We start from the raw sequence: 19,535 nt of genomic DNA on the forward strand, positions 1-19,535 counted from the left end.
ATATTATTTAAATGTGCAAGATTTTTTCATTACTGGGTAAAACAGTTTTAATTTACCATGTACAAAAATGTCAAATACAAAAAAAGTCATGCAATGTATTTTGAAAAATTTGCAGATTAAAACCAGTATCTTGGTTACCAGTTCTTTTTCAGATTACACAACTCATCAGGAGGAAAGTCATCAATATCCCATTGTTCAAAATGTCTTCTGGAAAAAGCTGTAATCTTTGGAGGATTCTTCCTCTCATCTCCCCTTATTTCTCAACAAGGCTTGCGGTACTTGCACTGGATCCAAACCCTGTACATGGTGAGCTGTTTCCCTCTGTTCACCTGCAGCCGCCTGTCCACAAGGTTCTGCACTTTTTCAAGCCCAGCCTCTGCAAACAACTCATGAAGCTCATCTAAAACACAAAACGCATAAAAATGTGACATATTCATGTTGAAAGAATGAATCAGTAAGGGATAATATTAATAAAAAAGAAACAAACAAAAACGTTATAAAGCCAGTCATTTTATACCCTGAGTAAAGAAATAAACTCGTGTTCCGTCCCCTCTGACGTAAAAGTTTTCTGACAGACATCTCCCTAAGATAAAAAAAAAAATACACAGTTATAAAGATGAAACAGTTAAACAGTAAACATTTCAAGGTTTGGTTGCAAGGATAAGCAGGTATAGGCATTGCTCAGAAAAGTCGTAAAGAGACCTAAAATGTTAAGGAATGAAGTGTTTTAAATGGAGAATAATCTGAAATATTTCCTCAAAAATATTAGAGACCACTAACATTTTTGAAACTGTTCTACTGATAAAAAAGAAAATAGATTCAATGTAAATGAAAAAAGAAAAAATAACATCTGTGCCACTGATCAAGGAAGACTGATGTTATACAGTAAAATAAACTAATTGACTAAATAATCAAGAAATCTTTGCATGGTTCCCAACATAGAGAAAGCAGCTAAACCATACTGAAGTCAAAAAACAGAAAGACAATGACATGCTAAAAAATACTCACTTTTATAAACTAAAGACTTCTGACATCTCTGAGGACAGCCAGATTTAATGGTACGTCTATTCCATTTGAATGTTTATCTATATTGGAGGAATTGTGTACCTTTTGATATGACCCTTTTGTTTCCTTTAGAAAAGTGATGTCCAGGTTTTATATACCTGCTAATCACATGACCCCATCCCAAATAAGTGGAAACCATGGATGAATTAACATAGGCATTTTGTATTATTGATTGCTAACAGTTTACGATAAGAGTGGGAGTGATTTTAAACAAATTCTTCCCAGTAGAAGAGAAATCTTTAAAAATTCTAGATCTTTTGAACCTTGACACGACTTGACTGACCTTTTTTGAAGCGCAGTTGTGCCATATCATAGCGTCCATAATCCCTCAGCAGAATCACACCACCTGGTTTCAACAGACTTGCTAATCTACTGATGGAGGCCTGCATCCTGAAATGGAGGGGAAACACTTACACAGTGTCTGCAATATCCTAAAGATGTACACAAAAATGAAAGCACAAAAATTGGCGATATCTGTTCGTACTGGTCGGGATGCAGTGCCGACAGCACAAAGATCAGCACAATAATATCAAGGGATCCATCAGGGATGGGGAAGCTGGCCTCGACATCGCTCAAGTCGTGAACAAAGACAAAGCAGCGGTTCAAATCATACTCTGGATTAGTCTGACGACGAGAGAAAATTTGAGTTAGTCACACATCAGAGATCAGAAGAAACTGTTCTTTTGAGTCAAAACATCTCACCTTCACTAAATCCACAGCAGTGCTGGAGAAATCACAGCAATAAACAAAAAGTCCAGGGTCACTGCAGAAGGCAAAGCTGCAGTTACATAGACTGCAAAAGGTGAGAAGTCGTCTTTTTAAGACATGATGCAACTTTTCTTGTGTGTTCTTACTTGTTGGTCTTGAGTATTGGGAAAACTGTGTTGCCCACACCACAACCAACCTGTACAGGAATGATGTTATGTTTCAGGAGAATTAACCATTTCAAATGGAACAAATGTAATGATGGCAACAAAATGGGCTCTGTTTGAATGTGAGTGCTATTTGATAGAGAATCTTATATTCAAAGAACAAGAAAGAAAATTATAATTTCAATTGGATTACATTCATTTAGTGAGAGAAGTCTAATGTTTATAAGATTTTCACATATTTCAATCATATACTTGTTATCTCGGCTTTTCAGACTTAATCTTAGAACAACAACAAAACAACAACACAATTTTGACACTTCTGGGAAACATTTTACAAGACTGGAACATAGAATGGAAAGGTTCGTTGCACAATCTGTCTGGTTCCTTCCAGGTCCTGAGTCCTGTGCACTCTTTCTTTCCGCTCATCCAACAGGATCTGGGTTTAGGGGACTGAGATGGCCATGGTAGAAGTCATATCTTGTACCCATGGCCATATGTTTTGGATCATTATTCTGCCAAAACACACACTAACAAAAAAAGTCAATTTTGTAGCAGTTGCAAATGATGGGATGCCCTCTCCAGTTTTCTGGAGCTCCCTTCAAATAATGCTGTCTCCCACTGAAAAACATGGACTGTAATGAAAGGTAAGCTTTTCTACATTTTTGTAATTCATGCAATAAAAGCTGAACGCAACTGCAGCAGTCATATACAGGTTATAACACCTTCCAAAAAGTTTCTGTGCCCCATGCATCACAGAATAGCTTTACTAAAACACACCTAAACTCTGTTTAAAGAGACATGGGTTTATTATTCAAGCCCATCATTTTAAGAATGTGTTTAAATCTACAAAACATCACAAAAAAATCTGGCAATTTCCTGAACTAAATAAAACTATTTAAAACATTTATATGGTGAAAATGTGACCAACTTTCTGCTAGAATGATCTCTAACCTCCAGGATGCGATATGTGGCAGAGGAGCCTGGAAAGTCACAGTTGTCACCAGACAAAGCTGCAAAATCCCTGCATTGTTTTTGTTCAAATCCATCCCGATGGCTGCTGTCCACGCCCGAGTTGTTTGGTTGAGATTCGAGGTTCAGGTTACGCTGTGGGGCAAGCTCTGGAAACTCTGTGAAGAGCCAGTGACGGTCTTTAAAGAAGCGATTCTCATGTATCGTGTAAAACTCATTCCAGTATTCACTGGCCCGACTGTTGTACTCCTCTGGAAGTAAAAGGCAGAAAAGCTAGTATTAAAATAATAAATAAAGCACACTTCCTAAAACACAACACACATCTGCTTCTCAAAGGCTACTATAATAAAAAAAAAAAATCATGATTTAATAGTATTATATAAATATAAAAATATATTAATTTTCAAAAGTATAGCCTAACCTTGTTTTTCTAGAGGCAAGGGCTGATTGTTTTCGGAAACTTTCTTCTTTGCAGCTTCTTCCTGTTCATCAGTCCACTCAACATTGTCCCTGGAGACCACAAAACATTATTATTCCAACTTTGTGAATGAATAACAAAGTGATTGACCGTGAAGAAATTGTGTTTGATATTTTGATGTTTTATTAGGCTTAATTTATATGGTTTTTTTTATGTCTGAATACAGATTTGACAGAGAATTTAACAATTATGCCAGTGGCATCAACAACTCTGTTAAAAAGAGTAGTTTCGCCCATACACAGTGCATTAAGGTAGAGTACACAATTAATTCTCACACTGATCCCCAGTGTATATATTGTATATATTAAAAAATATATTTTAAAAAAGTTTAAATTTATTTAGTTGATCAAGGTATAATTTTGAAACTGTATTGGCTAACCGTCAAATATGGCAACTTTATTACCGTCACCTTGATTTTTGGAGCTATGACCAAAGTTGCCGATAATAATTTTCTGACATTTAAAAATGCCTTATTTTTATTATATTTAAATTTCTTAAAATAATTTCAAAGCAAAAATAATCTCTGCTCACTCTAATCGAGAGAACTTTTTTACTCGAACGGCGGGCAACCGTACTGCCCCTTTTACCGTAATGCACACAGTAGAGGAGTAAAGTAATTTTATGCGAAAACAGTCGTATTTTCTAAGTGCCGGCTTGCTTGGACGCAGTAAAAAAAATACAAAAATAAATAAACAAAAATTGCAACGTTACAAAAACTGAACTCAACAATCCAAAGCTAAAGATCATGCTGAAAAAGTCTCCTCCACTCAAAAGATACACATGAACCCATTCCATCCTATTTGGGTCTGTGGTACCGACCATGCGTTGTGCTGGAAGACCTGCCGCGGGTCTGTAAGGAAGCGTGTCCCGAACTGAGGCCTTTTGGTGTCTTCAGAGGAAGGATTTGAAAGTGTCAAGCTGATTTCAGTGTTTTCAGCCTCCACTCCGTCCACGGTGCGGGGCGCCGCCATGATGGATCTGACGCAGAAGGCAGTGACGCATTCAGGGACAAGCGGAAAAGATACTCACGGGTTGAAACATGCTGATAGTTAATATTAATCACTTAAAAAAACACATTGTTTTTTACATTGCACAGGTATTCAGAGCCATTTCAGTCAAAATTAAGTAAATAAATAAACAGGGAGACAAATAAAATGGATTCTGTGAACCTTCACTCTTCTAATTTGATTTTTAGATTAACTGAAAAATATTCTGAAGAGAAACTTGGACCAAGGTCCACAAAGCAACCAAAGACACAGAGTTTGATCAACTCAGATAGGAATTTCATTAATTAGTCTTCCTATAAATTTGTCAGTTATCACTTTAAAAATATTGTCTGAGTTAATTGCTTCTTGCAAAAACTTTGCTTCTTTCTCATGTGAATTTTTTATTGTTAGTATAGTTTGTGATTTTAATGTATTTCTATTAATATATGTTATTTTACTTTCCTGCAACGTAAAAGACTTATTACTTTGAGGTCCAATAAAAATAAACATCTTTGATTGCATAATTACTTTCTAACACGCTAAGAAAATCTACAATGTGTGCATTAGCAGTTTTTATACACTAGGGGGAGACACATCTTGAGAAAATTTCCAACGTCAGTTCTTTACTAATATTAAAGAAGATAATTTTCTCTCTTCCGTGTAGAGGGAAACGTCTCCAAAGTATCGGTTTGTGTTGGCAAGTCTAGTCTGACGCAATTCCAAGAAAAACTACCTTGTTTTCCTCAGGAGATATTTTTGCTATAAAACCAGGTGTACAACTTTGGAGTAATTTCTGTGACATTATACTAAACATTAGTTGTTAGTAGCATATTTTTTTTTTTTTGCAATGACTAAAAATGTAGATATTCTTAAAATTCAATACTTTTACGGTCTAGTTCAAATAAATAACTTTCAACATTGTGTTGAGTTTTACAGATTTAGGTTTGTTTACACAACAGATTAAAACACACAATAGGTATTCATAAAACAACTATTAGAACTGTTCTAGTCAGCTTGATTATAAAAAAGACTGCCCATTTTTGTTGTGGCTGCACTTCCTTACTGTCAAACATGATGTTGACCGTAATGTGAGTTTTTAATGAAGGGGAAGTTTAATCAGTCTCTATCTGATTTATCAAGACAGTCCATGCGTGTGAACGCTGTCGTCTAAGCAGAGGCTGACTACAGATCTGTGTTCAAGAAAACAGGAAACATTACAAAATGATAAAAGTGATGCAGTGGGTTGAGAGAATTTTGTTGAAAATAGGCACATGTTGGACAACAAGAATAAAGTGAATGAATAAAGAAGAATCCATTTTCAGAATTCCCCAAAAACATTTATTGATACTAAGTAAACAAAGATAATCTGACTATTTCTATTCTAAGACATTGTGGAGGACAAGTATGAGTCTTAAAGATTATCTAATGTTTGATCTTTAAAAAAATCTCTCTTAAATTTTAGAAAGAACATCTTACGAGTCACAAAATGCTATGAGTTTCCCAAATGTAACATAAAAACTTGTCAAACAACAGTGAAGAAGCATCAGTGAGAAAGCAGTTTCAGTTGTGCAAAAGACAGACATAAAACCAAAATGCATCAGAGTTTGTAGCACTATGTCCCATTTAAATTACCCAAAGGCTCTTTAAATATAAACTTTAAAAAATGAAAAACGCCCAAATACTAAATACAGTATAAATTTATAATGCGTTGAGCAACGCATTTGTGCAAACGCAAAACATAAAAAGTAAAAAACTATTCATGCATGCATGATACACCACTACTGGTTTATATTTATAATACAATCCATAGCCCGGGCATCATTACAATCCTAATACGTAAGTGCAACAGAAACAAGGTTTAACATTTAAATATAGCAATTTTACATTAAATTTGCCAACAACAATTTTCACAATAGAAGTATAAAAAAACTCCCAACAACTACAGCAGAGATGAAAACACCTTCCTAAAAATAAACACACATATTGGAAAATTAAAACAGCAGTTCACTTAAGTGTAACCTGAAAACTTGAGTTTAACATAATTTATGTAAAATATGCTTAAAACTCACCCTCTTAAAAACCAAAAAGCCTTAGAGCAAACAGCTTGTGACTCATATTAATAGTTTGTAATGTTTTACATTGTGTAAAATTATCATACTGAACTGTTGACAATACATAGCCGGTCTAATGACAGTGTAAAAGATCTTTCTCCCATTCCATCAGTGTCGTCAACCCCTGAATTATTTCCTTGGTGGATCCAGATGCTAGTTTCCTCTGTACGCTACATTGGTGAAAGTGGAGGTGGCTCCTTTGTACAAAGGATTGTTACCCTGGAACATGAAAAACATAAATTGACTTGATTCAAAATTGTGTTTGTCAGTTGGAAGCAGGGGCTGATCTAGAAAAAAATATCTATGGGGTGGCAACAGTCAACCTGTAGCTCCATCCCTGGTTGGGAGGTTGTACATGGTTTGGTATCTTTGATGCTTACCGTATCCCATTTGGCTTTGGATCTCTCCTCCTCAAACTTGGCATACTCTTTGCGATCATGGATGGTAACCAGCAGCTTCCAGATGAGCAAACCAACAAGACCCAAGAGCAGAATGGCTCCAGCCACCGCCAAGAGCACCACCAGAATGTCAGGACCCTCAGGACACACTGAGAAACAGATACTTTCAGAAACTTTCAGATTCCCATTTGTATTCTCTCATTATTGTGGCGCTGCACCATCTAGCTGTGTAACCAACTCTGGGAGGTGTTCTTTATATAATAACACATTCCTAAATGCACACACCGTGAAAAGCCAGAGATAAACAGGAACATCTTCTGTCCTAATGTATCTAACTACCGTATTTTCCAGACTATTTCCATACTATGAGTTGAACATACAAATTTTTTTGAAAAAAAAACAACAACAAAAAAACAACTGGAAACGTACAGTAAGCTCTTTTCCTAATATGTCTGCTGGGTTGATTAAGAACACAGCCCTCTGTCTCCAACGCTAAAACATGGTTTCGTTCACACCGAGCTTACATTCAGTCCCTCCTGTACTGCCAGATTGATTCCTCTCAACTTAAAAGCTGCATCATATGTGATTGACAACATTTCTCCTTTGTACCTGCTTCTAGCATGTGCTTGTTCTAAATGAAAATTAGCCCTTTCTTTTTTAATTTCCAATTTTGACTTCCAATGATTCCTGCTAAAGAGCCCACTGGCGGTTGAAGAAAAATCCACAGAAAAGCCGCACCGGGCTATAAGCCGTATGGTTCAAAGCATGGGAAAAAAGTAGCGGCTTATAGTCTGAAAAATACGGTAATATTTTTGTTTCACTGACAGTTTAAATTCCTAATAAACACTAAAATATTTCACAGTACCTGGCTCTTTCACCACATACAAGATAGATTTGCCAGTTTTGTCTTCATAATACTGGAAGTGCACAACGCAGTCGTTCTCGTCTTTGTAAGAGCAGTTCACCGCAGTGTGTTGTTGGAATTCTACCAGGAGAAAAAAAAACAGGACCATTTAAGAATAACAACTTGAGACAAAGTTTTTTATTAAAAACTGTCATTTCTGTAGGTCAGCAAGATAGTTCAACCATAGTTGGGTGAAATTTGCATGTGAAGGAATGCAACAACACAACATGACCACAACAACCAAGGGTCACGTAAAAAATGGAACCAGAGAGAGTTTTCAGCACTCACCCACATTCCCATCCATTTTCTTACTCAACTGGTCCACAATTTGAATTTCATTTTTGCAGATTCTGTTGCAGCTGTTGTCATTGATGTACTGTCCTCTTTTGAAGTGCTGACACTCAACACACTTCCTGCAAGCAACAACAGGACATTCAACTTCATACAATACAGCCAGTTTAAACTTCAATGCTTCACCTGCAGCATGTGGTAGTTTTACCAAGGAAATTCAAACTATCACAGAGATATTAAAATGGCAAACCTATGTTGTGCAATATGTTCTCCACACCTAACAGTTTCATGTTGGGTGTCGAGAAATAAATAAAAGTTAAAAATGAAATCAAGTCGAAATCCAAAGAGCAATGATGTGGCGAATGAAAACCCAACAAGAAACAAGAGAACACAACGGCCATGTATATAACTCATAGATTTAGAGATGTTATAGCAAAAACAGTGTAGAGTGTACTTACGTCTTTATCGTGCAGGCATCAGGGCAGGTGGGGCACCTGTCACACGTATCTCCAAAGGCACCGGGTTGAGTGCACTGACAAACCCCACACTCACAGTTACCACGGCCGCTGCATAGCAGCCCTGAGCTGGACACGCAGGTGTCCGTGCGGGTGGTGCAGTTACAGTTGTCTCCTTTCCAGCCAGCGTCGCACTGGCAGAACCCACAGTTACACTTCCCGTGATCTGAGGGAAACAGAAACAGATGCATCAGCTCAATTCAGCTTGATGACCTGAAATTATTTAAGCTATTTTATCAAAAATAATTAATGTTTGACCTCATTTTATTTCTGGTTCATCTGCGAGTTTATTCTGGTTTTGTATGAACAGAGAAGACATCTTGCTTAAACTCTATTTCTTTTCTCTGATCCATAAATACAATTTGACACAAATATCAGCATCCACTTAAAATTGGGAGAAAGAATAGAACATGACATTAAATTACAGTAAATGTGTGTTCATCGTCAGGAAATGGCTTCTGCACAGAAAAGGGTGGAGGAGATCCATATCTTGTCTCTGCACTCAGTGAGTCAGAACGGGGGAAAATTCTTCAAAACTCAATTTTGGAAAATGGAAGCATTTTAGCATGTGTAGTTGTACTACAAACAAACAATTCTTTATAATAAAGCTTTTCATTTATCTTCACAAGTTGTGCTGACTCTTATGTGTAACACCGCCGGAGCTGTCAAGTGGAACGGTAAAAATAGGACAATATGGTTATCGACTTCCTGACTCTAATCTGTTTGCATTTTTGCTTCTTAGTAGCAGTAAGTTCCATAAGCTCTCCTACACTATAATTAGCCAATTTTAAGTTTTAATCTCATGGGTGAGGCTAGACAAACAAACCTACGAAATACAAATTGCTTAATTGTATTTCATAGGTTATTATTAATCAGTTAATCACTGATTCTCTTAAGTATCCTGTATTTAAGCGTGCTGGATCATGTATTGTTATATTTCTTAATACACATTTGTGGCTCTAAAGAGAGCTGAGCCATGAAGAAATTAGGATTTAGTCACTGCAGTGTTCTCAGATGTCTGAGAGAGTAGTTTTATTGTTTTTGTGTTAATGAGCTTCTTTCCTGTGTGTCTTTGAAAACATGTTGCATGAGCATATAGGAAGACCAACGAACAATGTTTTAGTTGAATCTGTAGTACCTTACTCACCAATTAATAACAAAGAGAACCTAACTGTTATTTCAACCATGAAAGACAACAAAGATACTGGTTGTAATTAATTAGTTCTTCCAAAAGCAAAGAAAAATCAGAATGTTAATGAGTTTCCTTTTATGTGTTTAAAAAGTTGCTGGCTAATTGTTTCCACTTGGAAAAAGACATGTTCATAAAATTTATTGCATGGGCTTTTTTGTTGTTGTTACTTATTCTAAGCTCATTGTTGGGCAGGTAGTCATATGAAATGCATCCTCAGAGCGCAGAAGCACAGGAAGCTTAAAGTGTAGTTACAGCGCGGCCACAATTTGATGACAGAATGTCATAGTCAGCTTTTCTTGATGGACAATGGCAGACATGGCATCAGGACGTTAGGCAACCTCAAAGTCAATGGCAGAGGTCTGTAGACTGTAAGATAGCCAAACAGGATGTCTTTCTGGATAATGTGTGAGTCACAAGTCCAGCTGGATCACAATGCGGGAAGTCTTCGATCCTGGAATGTTACAAATAGTCCAAGGGTCGCTGATTCAACAGCTTAAAGAGAAACCATTCTCTGCTGTAAACTGAACAGAGCAACAGTGCCTACACCCTATTTACTGCAACTTCTTCAGTGTTTTTTTTATGCTCATGGTTACTGTGGTTAAAAGTTTCACATAAAGCCACCAACTAATCTGGCATGATGTGTCCACATAACGATTAAGAGATTAAAATGCAGCAAAGATAGTACCAAAACTATCACCTGAAAAAGTTAATGCATGTTGTGCACAAAACAGTGCTACACTTAATCGGAAGTTTAAAGGTGTTACATCATGCTAGGATTTTGAAGAAATTTAAGGAAGAGGGTTGGCACAGCAAAAGATAAAAGACAAGAACAGGAAAAAAGTCAGGTTACTAAAACAGAGCTTCACTCTGCAGAAAGGGAGGAGAGGAGCTGCCAGCGGAGGAATGCAAACTTTCCTGCTCTCTTTCCTCAAATTTATGGGCCCTGGAGCAATGCGTGCTTTCTCCTGTTCTGTCCCACTGCCCTTAGCACTGGAAAAAATACACTGCCACAAAAAAATATCAACAATGTTTTCTTTTTGCCTTTAGCGAAGAATTGAAGTGGAATCGAGGGTCACCAGTTCCATAAAAAAAACATTATAATAACACTAAATAAATAAATGCATTGTTCCAAAGCATAGTGGATAGTTTTCCTCTGGCTACAGCTTTGTGAGTGTAAATGAGCTGCACTAAAAGTCAGCAAAAACCACTCACTAGTGGAGGCTCTTTAACCACTTCCTCAACCATGACATCATGGTTGAGGAAGTGTCTCAACTCACCAGAGCCAAGAAATGTTACTTTAAAGAGCTCTTGTTACAATATTACCTATCAAACAAACATATGTTTAATTTAGAAATAACTGAAGGGAATTGATGATAATACAGTCAAACGTGCAGGGATTCATTTAAATGTGTAGTGATTTTGACATAAAATCCAAACTTTTTTTATGGGTTGTCTAAATGGTGACCACTAAAAATTATTATTATTAAATTTATTTTGGGTAAATTATTGGGGTGGCTCCCATGACTAAAAATATCCTTTAAAGCCACAATCAGATTAATTTAGTTTGTATTTCATGAGTAATAGGAATAACAACAAGCAATTTAGAGATTCAGTAAAATTCAGTAAAAAAATATAAACCACAGGCTAACATAGCATCATTAGCTCATTTCTAATTAAAATTAGTTGATGTTATGTATGTGTGAAATTAGTTTGGGGATTGTTTGGTTACAGGCTCAACTAAATGATATTTATTTATTTATTTTAAACTCCTTTTGTAAATCAAATAGCTACTCTATGCTTAACAATTTATGTTCTGAACATAAATTGTTAAGAACATTAAAACACTTTTAAAAAACAGCAAAACAATGTAGCTGCTGTTATAAGAAGTCAAAGAGGAATTTCTGACCAAACCCAATACTCAACTCATACACACCCAGAATATTATTACAGTAGATCACCTGAAGAAAAATGCAACTTTCATGTCTTCAGCTGAGTTGCAGAGCACTGAGCTGTGCAGACTTGTCATTGGACATTAAAGCACAACATGAAGCTCTTTAGCAAGAGCACAGTCGTATCTTTGCACCATCAACTGACTATCCAAAACAAAACACTTGAAGTCTTACATAAACACTTCAGATTTCTGACAGAAAGTTGTGCTGTTTATGGACATATGCTCAATTACTGCAGGCATGTAATTATTTACAGGTATTTGTAAACACAGAAAGACTTCATATACATTTTAAATGTGGACCCTTTGATTTTTCCTGCTAGTTAAGGAGAAAAATGATGTAAACTCATCCAGATATGTTTACAGAGCAGAGAGAAGTTAAAATCTAAGGAGGGGGAAAAGGAAGGGAAGGGCAGCCAGATCTTTCCTGATTCACACAACTCCAAAATGACACACACAAATAACCCTTAACAGAGTAATAATACTGTGTTAAACATCATCTAAATTATTGGTGAAGATACAACATGTCACCATGCCAATTTCTGCCATGTTCGAATATAAGTGTGGTTAGGGGTTGTGTGTTGAAAAGCTTTTGCAACAGGGTTACAGATTACAGAACAGAAAGAATCTCAGCTCAGATATGAGTAAATAAATTACACATAATTTTTACACAATTTTACTTTGATGTGGCAATAGCCCAGGAAACCTTTGAACTCTATCAGGACCTTTCTGGGACCCTGAAAAGACTATTCATGAATGGCTGATTTCTTCAACTTATTCCAGCGTAAGGGTGAGCCCTGAGTCAACACTAATCAGCTAAAAGCAAATTAGACTCACTATCATCTGTTAAAACACTGTCAGCTGTATAAAAGACAACCTCGTAAATTGTTAAAAACTTCAAGGACGACTCCTCCATTTTACTAAAACGCTTAAAAGAAAACTTGCACATACTCACCAGAGCAAAGAGCTCCTTTGAAGTGCAAGCAGTTGAAATCGTCACATTCACAGTACTTTCCCCAGACCTGACCAAACCCAGTTGAATGACAGGAGCACTGTCCACATAAGCAGTCTCCTCTTCCATTGCATACCGAGCTGTTAGAATTTGGGAGGCAGTTGGCATCATCGGACGGACGATATTCCTCCTGCGAGCACTCGCAGAGCGAACCCAGTCGGCCCCGGTGACACTTGCAAACTCCACACTCATAGGTCCCGTTGCCATTGCTGCACACTGGACTGTTGGGTACTACCTTGGCCTCACAGTCACAGCCACAAGCAAAGTCTACTGTCACCTCCAGCGAATCCTTGAAGCCCAGAGGTTTGATGGTAAAAGTGCGGCTTTTCTCTTTGGGGCAGCTACGGAGCAGAGCATCCACAGTGAAAGACACCTTGGGAGAAAAATGTATTTAATAAAAGAAAAACAAATGCAGGTAAACTCATGCAACGTATTGTATATAGTCTAAAAATTATAAATGATACATACTGTGTCCCCGATCTTCAAACCAGAGCAGGACTTAAGACCACGAATCACCTCTCCATTGACACAAGAAGCATTAAATGAGAGATTCAACTCCTCTGGGACTCCCAAAAGCTCCAGCTCCACTTTAGAGCGAATTTTCTGCATATATAAAGATTTTCTGTTAGTTCATCATTATTGTGTATGTAAAGTTTATTTGTTTATCAAATAAATTTAATTAGATATAGGCATGAATTACTGCTTTTAGGAATCTTTCAAAGAGCTTCATGTTGTCAGATTATTTAACAGATTCCTTGATTTCACAGAACAGGCAGTAATTAGGCCTTGGTGTTGCTAATGAAACTCAGAAAATGGTATTTTATACAGTTAATGAGTGGGTTATTAATGGTTGCAATTTGCTTGTCATGTAGGGCCACATTAGCATTTTGTGTTTGTGTAGAGATCTGAAATGCTGAAGTGTGACAAAAACGTCAGAGCTTTAAAGGTGGGAATTTCTTGTTTTTACAGCAATGTGTTAATTACAGTTGTAGCACAACCTCTGTCATGAAAATATATTTGTACCTCATAGGCCTCTTTAATCAGCTGAATGACATTCCCAGAGTCATACGATAGTGTTCCCACAGTCGTGCCTGGAATCAGCTGACTGTATTCCTAAAATAATAACATATTGATTACAAATAGTTTTTTTTTTATTTCTTGTATATAAAATATTTGTACTTGAATTTTTCACCTGGTAAAGGGGTACAACATAACTGGTCACAGCAAAAATTAAATTGATGTTGTTTTCAGACATCTTGTCTGTTATTAGGCCCAAGGAGGGATAGTCCTGAAAAACACAGGTGTTACAACAGTTCATAATATAATTTAATGTTCAACTTTTGTCTATCATTTTAATTATTGTTAAATACCAGCACAGTGGATTTGTTGAAATTATTGTTATCGTCGAGGTGACACTCTCCGTCATTGGGCTGAACGATGCCAGCTATGCGTCCGTCCAGGGCCAGGTGAGTTTTGGCGTCAGTGGTCAACACCAGAAGATGTGAGGCATCTGGACGCCATCCGATCTTGTCCTTACGCAGAAAAATATGGGACATAAAGCTGAATTTTGAAGTCTGAACAACAGTCTCTGAAGAGTATTTTTGTCTTACCTTGCACACCATTGCTTGCATAATAGCCTCAAATCCCCCCTCCGGACCGTCCCTATTTCTAGACACATTCTGTTTCTGCACCTCCTCAGTGAAGCGAGACACCTTCTCTGTCAGCGACAACACGTTCTTGAAACCAAACTGAGCCTGGCATTGGTCGTTAATTCTGTTCATAGAGACACAGAATAGAAGTTAGAAAGTTCAAATTCAAGTTTTCAAACCACTATAAAAATCCAACTCTTACCAAGTATTTTTGGTCTAGTTTCTAGTTCTAATATCTTAGTACACTTGAAATAAGACAAAACTAACTCACAAGTAACTTTTTTTTATCAAGTCCTAGAGACTTATCTTAAGTAAATAATTCCTTAATATTGATGAAAAAGTACTAGTTTCATTGGCAGATTATTTCATTTATAACAAGACTGTTTTCCCCATGAAATAAGTTAATTTATCTGCCAATGGAACAAGTACGTTTTCATCAGTATCAAGAAATTATTTACTTAAAACAAGTCTTGTTGAAAAGTTACCTTTTAACTAGATTTGTCTTAAGAGTATTAAGATATACAACAAACTAAGCCAAAAATACTTGGTAAGACTTTGTTTTGCAGTGTGGACAAAACAAAGTGTGGAAGAAGATTAGGACCAATGGAGAAGAGAAAAAAAAAAGATTCTGACTAATCTCAGAATTTAAGTTTGTGTAAATCCAAACTAAACAAACATTGTTTTATCATGTAATCACTAAACCTTTTCTTGTTTGTCTTGTAAACCTGGACTTTATACACACTGAGAACCTGTTCCAAATTTGCTTGGTAAGTTTGAATTTTGAGACCATTTTTTCCTGTTGGTGCATAAGCAATTAAAAATCAACTCTGATTTTAAGTTTAAAGTTAGGATTCAGAGATTCAAGTCAGTTTTACTTAACTTTATTTATTTAGTTTTGGTGGCCCTAATCCTCTTCCATTGCCCACATTTATAGAGAGAAAAGTTAATGATTGTAACTCATCTCCTATGCAACCCACAAACACTCAATGATACCACATACCCAATACAAGGATTTTGAATTGACCCGTTAGGGTAGGTAATTAGGTAAGGGTAAGTGGTCTTGTCCACAAATGCTCCAAATCCCATGCGCAGTTTACTAGTCGTTTTGCCCATTGTTTCAGCAAGCTTGTTGCCCAGGGTTTGCAACTTTAAAAGATCATCTTTCATTGAATATGAGAGATCCATCAAGTAGTAGAGGTCCACGGGGTAATCCTCCACCTGTTTCACACTCACTGTGAAACGCTTGGTGTCACCTGGGTGAAAACAGAAAGTAGGGTAAGTTTAGCTCCAGTGCATTTCTGAGCATATTTAATCATTTCTATGTGGCTTGTAAGACCAACATACCTATCCTTAATGCCAGGTTGAGTTTCTGAGGCCTGATTTGAGTTACATCAGCTGCAGACGAAGCCTTGTCACTGAGAGGATTGTTCTGCTGAATTTCCAACTTGCTGGTGGGAAACTCTATAGCTGCACTGCTGCATCCTTCTTTAACTAGGTTTTCTTTGAAGTCACAGCGAGATAAACTGGATCTTCCCTTCCCAAACACCTGAAAAGCAGATGCACCCAATACATGGTAGTGAGAATAAAAAAAAAACAAGATGAAATGAAGCTGTGAAATATGACTTTTATTCTAATTCAACTGAAGGGGTCTCTATTTATGATTGTTTAATATTCTTTTTGGTTATTGTAACCTGAAAGATGTTTCCAAAATCCTTGTAACTAGGAATTAATCAGTGATCCTGAACATTTGCTTTTTCTTGTATTTCTTACTTTAACTCAAAGCTTATAAGGCATGCAGGATTCACATTAACAATGTGTGTGTGCATTTCTACAGACACCTGAGTGCTGATATCATGGACTAAGAGCTGAACCTTTATGTGAGCAGTGACTGAGACAGATGGGAAGTTATACTGAGACTCACATGAGGAGCTGGAGCAGATGGGAAGGTTTGCATATCACGGAATTAACATTTAATTCCACCTATTTAATAATTTCATTTATAGTTTTTTTTCCATGTTCAGCTAATCAATCAGGCAATAAGTAATTAAACTATAATTTGGCTACACCTGTTACAGCCTCTGTCCATAATCCTATCAACTCTCAAGTAATGCATTTCCACATCATTATGCTAAAACTACCATGTTTCACTCTGTACTTGGTGGATGTCACATGTTTTCTACCAATGTAGCATTTTGCATATTTACAAGAAACCTTTTGCTTTATATTATTTGTTAAGAGTACCCCCTCAACTCTTTCCTCTACATCTATTTTGACAAGGGGACTAAACACAAAAGTTCTCCACACATTTCAGATTTTTTGATGAAAAAGAAATTCAGAAAAAAAATTACATGTGCTTTTCCATCTGCTCTACGGCTATGCACTACTAAGTTTTTATTCATCATACAAAACAGCAGACTATTAACATTGTTGCAAGGTAATGTGTACATGTTCACCTCATCAGAGCACCATGCACAGCTAGGATGAACAACAAGACATTCTCGACAAGTGGTGACTCCACGAGATGTGCATATGTTGGAACCTGTGAAAGTAAAACCAAAGAAACATTTAAGTAATAAAACGATTTTACATTTAAAGCACAAACATCAATAAACTCATAAAAATCTGAAAAGGTTTGTTTTCTCCTCTTATCTACTCAATTTATTAAATGTGTGAGTATATGGGGGAAAAAAACACAAACTTTGAATATTGAACATCAGCCTTTTTTTTAAATTTATTTAGGGCACCTACTGGGTTGGTTTGTTATGGAAGTCATACCTGAAACTCTTTCAAATACTTGGTTACAGCTACTCTATAGAGGGGTCAGGGGGACTATGACAGAAGAGGTGAATTCATACCAAGTGATAAAAGCGACTGCACTTCAAGAATATTTAGAAACCTTCTGATAAAAATGAATAAGGAAGCAAAGGTTTTCAATCAGCTTTTTTAATAGATCAGGCTCATGATCCTTATCATTCGGTCTATTTTTGTTTATGATGATAATATTTCAGTCTAGCATCTCAGTAAGCATATAGCCAAAAGTATTTGCTGTTCTATCTTCACAAATATGAAGATCTAATTTTTAATCCTGACTAAAGTGGTATAGTTTGAGTTTGGCCAACATTTAGAACCATAACCATTTCAAACCATCTGGGAATTTCTTACAATGATTAGATGTACATCTGTGAGAAATCTTCACTATTTCTTCAGATGTGCATTTATGAGGTCAGTCACTGAGTTTGGAAAACAAAGACTGGCTCTGTGCAGGCCAGTCATACCATCCCCACATTTTTTCACACAAAGTTGAAGAAATATACTTGTCCAAAATGTGTCTAAAAGCTGGCAATTGCTAAACACTAATTTATCATAAGATGGTTAGACAGTCAGGCATGATTTGTACTCCAGTAGACAAGTCTCTATTGCTCTAATGTCTAATGGTGGCATGCTTAACCTCAATCTATTGCATGCTTTGAATTACATAAAAGCGCATTCCACAAACCTCTCTATTCCTTAAGTAGTCTAAATGCCACATGAAGCTTGGGTGACTGTTAAGTATAAAGTCTGTAGAACACTGATGATATCTGCTCATTATGCACCTCAGTCTCCTCTGATCCAGCTCGCAGTTATTTATCATCACACTTCTCTCTTTCTGCAAATGTTGAAGCAGATTTCTAGCATTTTTCTCTCAGCTGCTCTCACTTCCTTGATACTGTACACACACACACACACACACACACACACACACACACACACACACACACACACACACACACACACACACACACACACACACACACACACACACACACACACAGACACACACCCACCCATGCACCACACACACAAACACACACAGTTGGACAGGCAAAAAGCAATTATAATACCACAAGTTAGCAGTTTAATATTTAGTAACTAGAGTTGTGACATGACACATGTGGCATCCGAGGCTGAAAATGTAACAGCATAAATCATGAGTTTTTTTTTTAAACTGTCATAATAAAGATCTTCTGAAACATATAAATTAATTATTTGGAGGAGTGACCAGATATTTTGCCAATATGTGGCATTAAATCAGCTTCCATGTTGAGTGGAGTCGCAATAACTAAATGAATAAATACAGCTGTTCACAAAGTCATGGAGCGTTACAGAGGCTAATAATTTAAAATCGACGCTGTCGACCCACAAAGTTTGATGTAACTTTGTTTTCCTGTTTTAATATCACCGACTCGCAATATAACCAAAAAAGCTCTTTATGATATCCGCTAAGTAGATGTTTTTTTTATTTATTTTTTTTTGTAGTGGCACTAATAATCGCAGATCACCTCGCCCTGGGAAGAGCATCCCGGCTGTTTTTACTCCCTTATAAGGAAAAGTGAAGAGTTTAGGAGCATCGAACATTGTCGTCCTGTTTAAGTCATCCAAAAGCCTCCCCCTTTAATATTCATTAAGATAACAGAGTCTTATAACTGCACCCGACAGCAACCGGGTTCCTTTAATTGAAACACTTATAAATTGTAATCATTTGAAATTCGGAAAAGCGCCAAGTCGTCTCAGCAGGTGAGAGCTTGAAAAGTTGTCAAAAGAAATAATATGCAGTAAAAAGGGACATATCTTACCGCAAACGTTTGACGCAAAGAGAAACAGATGGACTAAATAGGGCAATAAGGAACCCATGGCAGAGAGCGTTCAGATCAGCTGTTCCTGCTTCTCTCTCAACTTTTGAAAGAGTTGCGTCTGAAGAACTTCCCCCCATCAGAATGGAGAGGAACCGCAGCCTTTATGACATGCTCAGACACAAATCAGCACACTTATTTGGCAACTTGTTATGAAATAATAATTCAGACGTATATGGCTTTATTTCTAGGCATTTCTATAAAAACTTCGATCATCTCTTTTCTCTTTCCTTGTAATATAAACCCAAAGGCTGCCGAGGTCCGGACCGAAAGTAGTTCAAAAGAGGTTGAAGAATTTTAAATATGTATTATTATTATTTTGACAATAATATACGCGATAAACATCAGTATTTTGATAGACATCAGTATTTTCATGATAATGTAGCCAACAGCAACAGAAACGATGCAACATGTCTGAGACTAGGAGATAAACGTGAATCACTCTTCTCAGAAAACATGAAGAAGCTATTTCCAT

The 19,535-nt window shown here is 36.7% G+C and overlaps 2 protein-coding genes across 2 annotated transcripts; both read right to left on the bottom strand.

Moving 5' to 3' along the window:
* Positions 1-81: 81 nt before the first annotated feature.
* On the bottom strand, positions 82-4,356 carry mettl2a (methyltransferase 2A, methylcytidine). The gene is made up of 9 exons (XM_055051942.1): positions 4,204-4,356; positions 3,328-3,416; positions 2,889-3,157; positions 1,920-1,969; positions 1,768-1,828; positions 1,550-1,689; positions 1,349-1,455; positions 518-583; positions 82-400 (listed from the first exon to the last, which is right to left on the bottom strand). Exons 1-9 carry the CDS (start codon positions 4,353-4,355, stop codon positions 261-263), a joined length of 1,074 nt encoding a protein of 357 aa, XP_054907917.1. The 5' UTR covers position 4,356; the 3' UTR covers positions 82-260.
* A 1,302-nt stretch (positions 4,357-5,658) lies between these two features.
* Positions 5,659-19,135, bottom strand: itgb3a (integrin beta 3a). The gene is made up of 15 exons (XM_055051935.1): positions 19,004-19,135; positions 16,844-16,929; positions 15,735-15,936; positions 15,391-15,643; positions 14,352-14,514; positions 14,112-14,273; positions 13,934-14,029; positions 13,765-13,854; positions 13,210-13,344; positions 12,685-13,114; positions 8,533-8,755; positions 8,072-8,196; positions 7,745-7,864; positions 6,862-7,028; positions 5,659-6,700 (listed from the first exon to the last, which is right to left on the bottom strand). Exons 1-15 carry the CDS (start codon positions 19,059-19,061, stop codon positions 6,635-6,637), a joined length of 2,376 nt encoding a protein of 791 aa, XP_054907910.1. The 5' UTR covers positions 19,062-19,135; the 3' UTR covers positions 5,659-6,634.
* Positions 19,136-19,535: the final 400 nt, after the last annotated feature.

The sequence above is a fragment of the Poeciliopsis prolifica genome, unplaced genomic scaffold, assembly GCF_027474105.1.
Source record: "Poeciliopsis prolifica strain line A6 unplaced genomic scaffold, Auburn_PproV2 SCAFFOLD034, whole genome shotgun sequence".
NCBI lineage: Eukaryota > Metazoa > Chordata > Actinopteri > Cyprinodontiformes > Poeciliidae > Poeciliopsis > Poeciliopsis prolifica.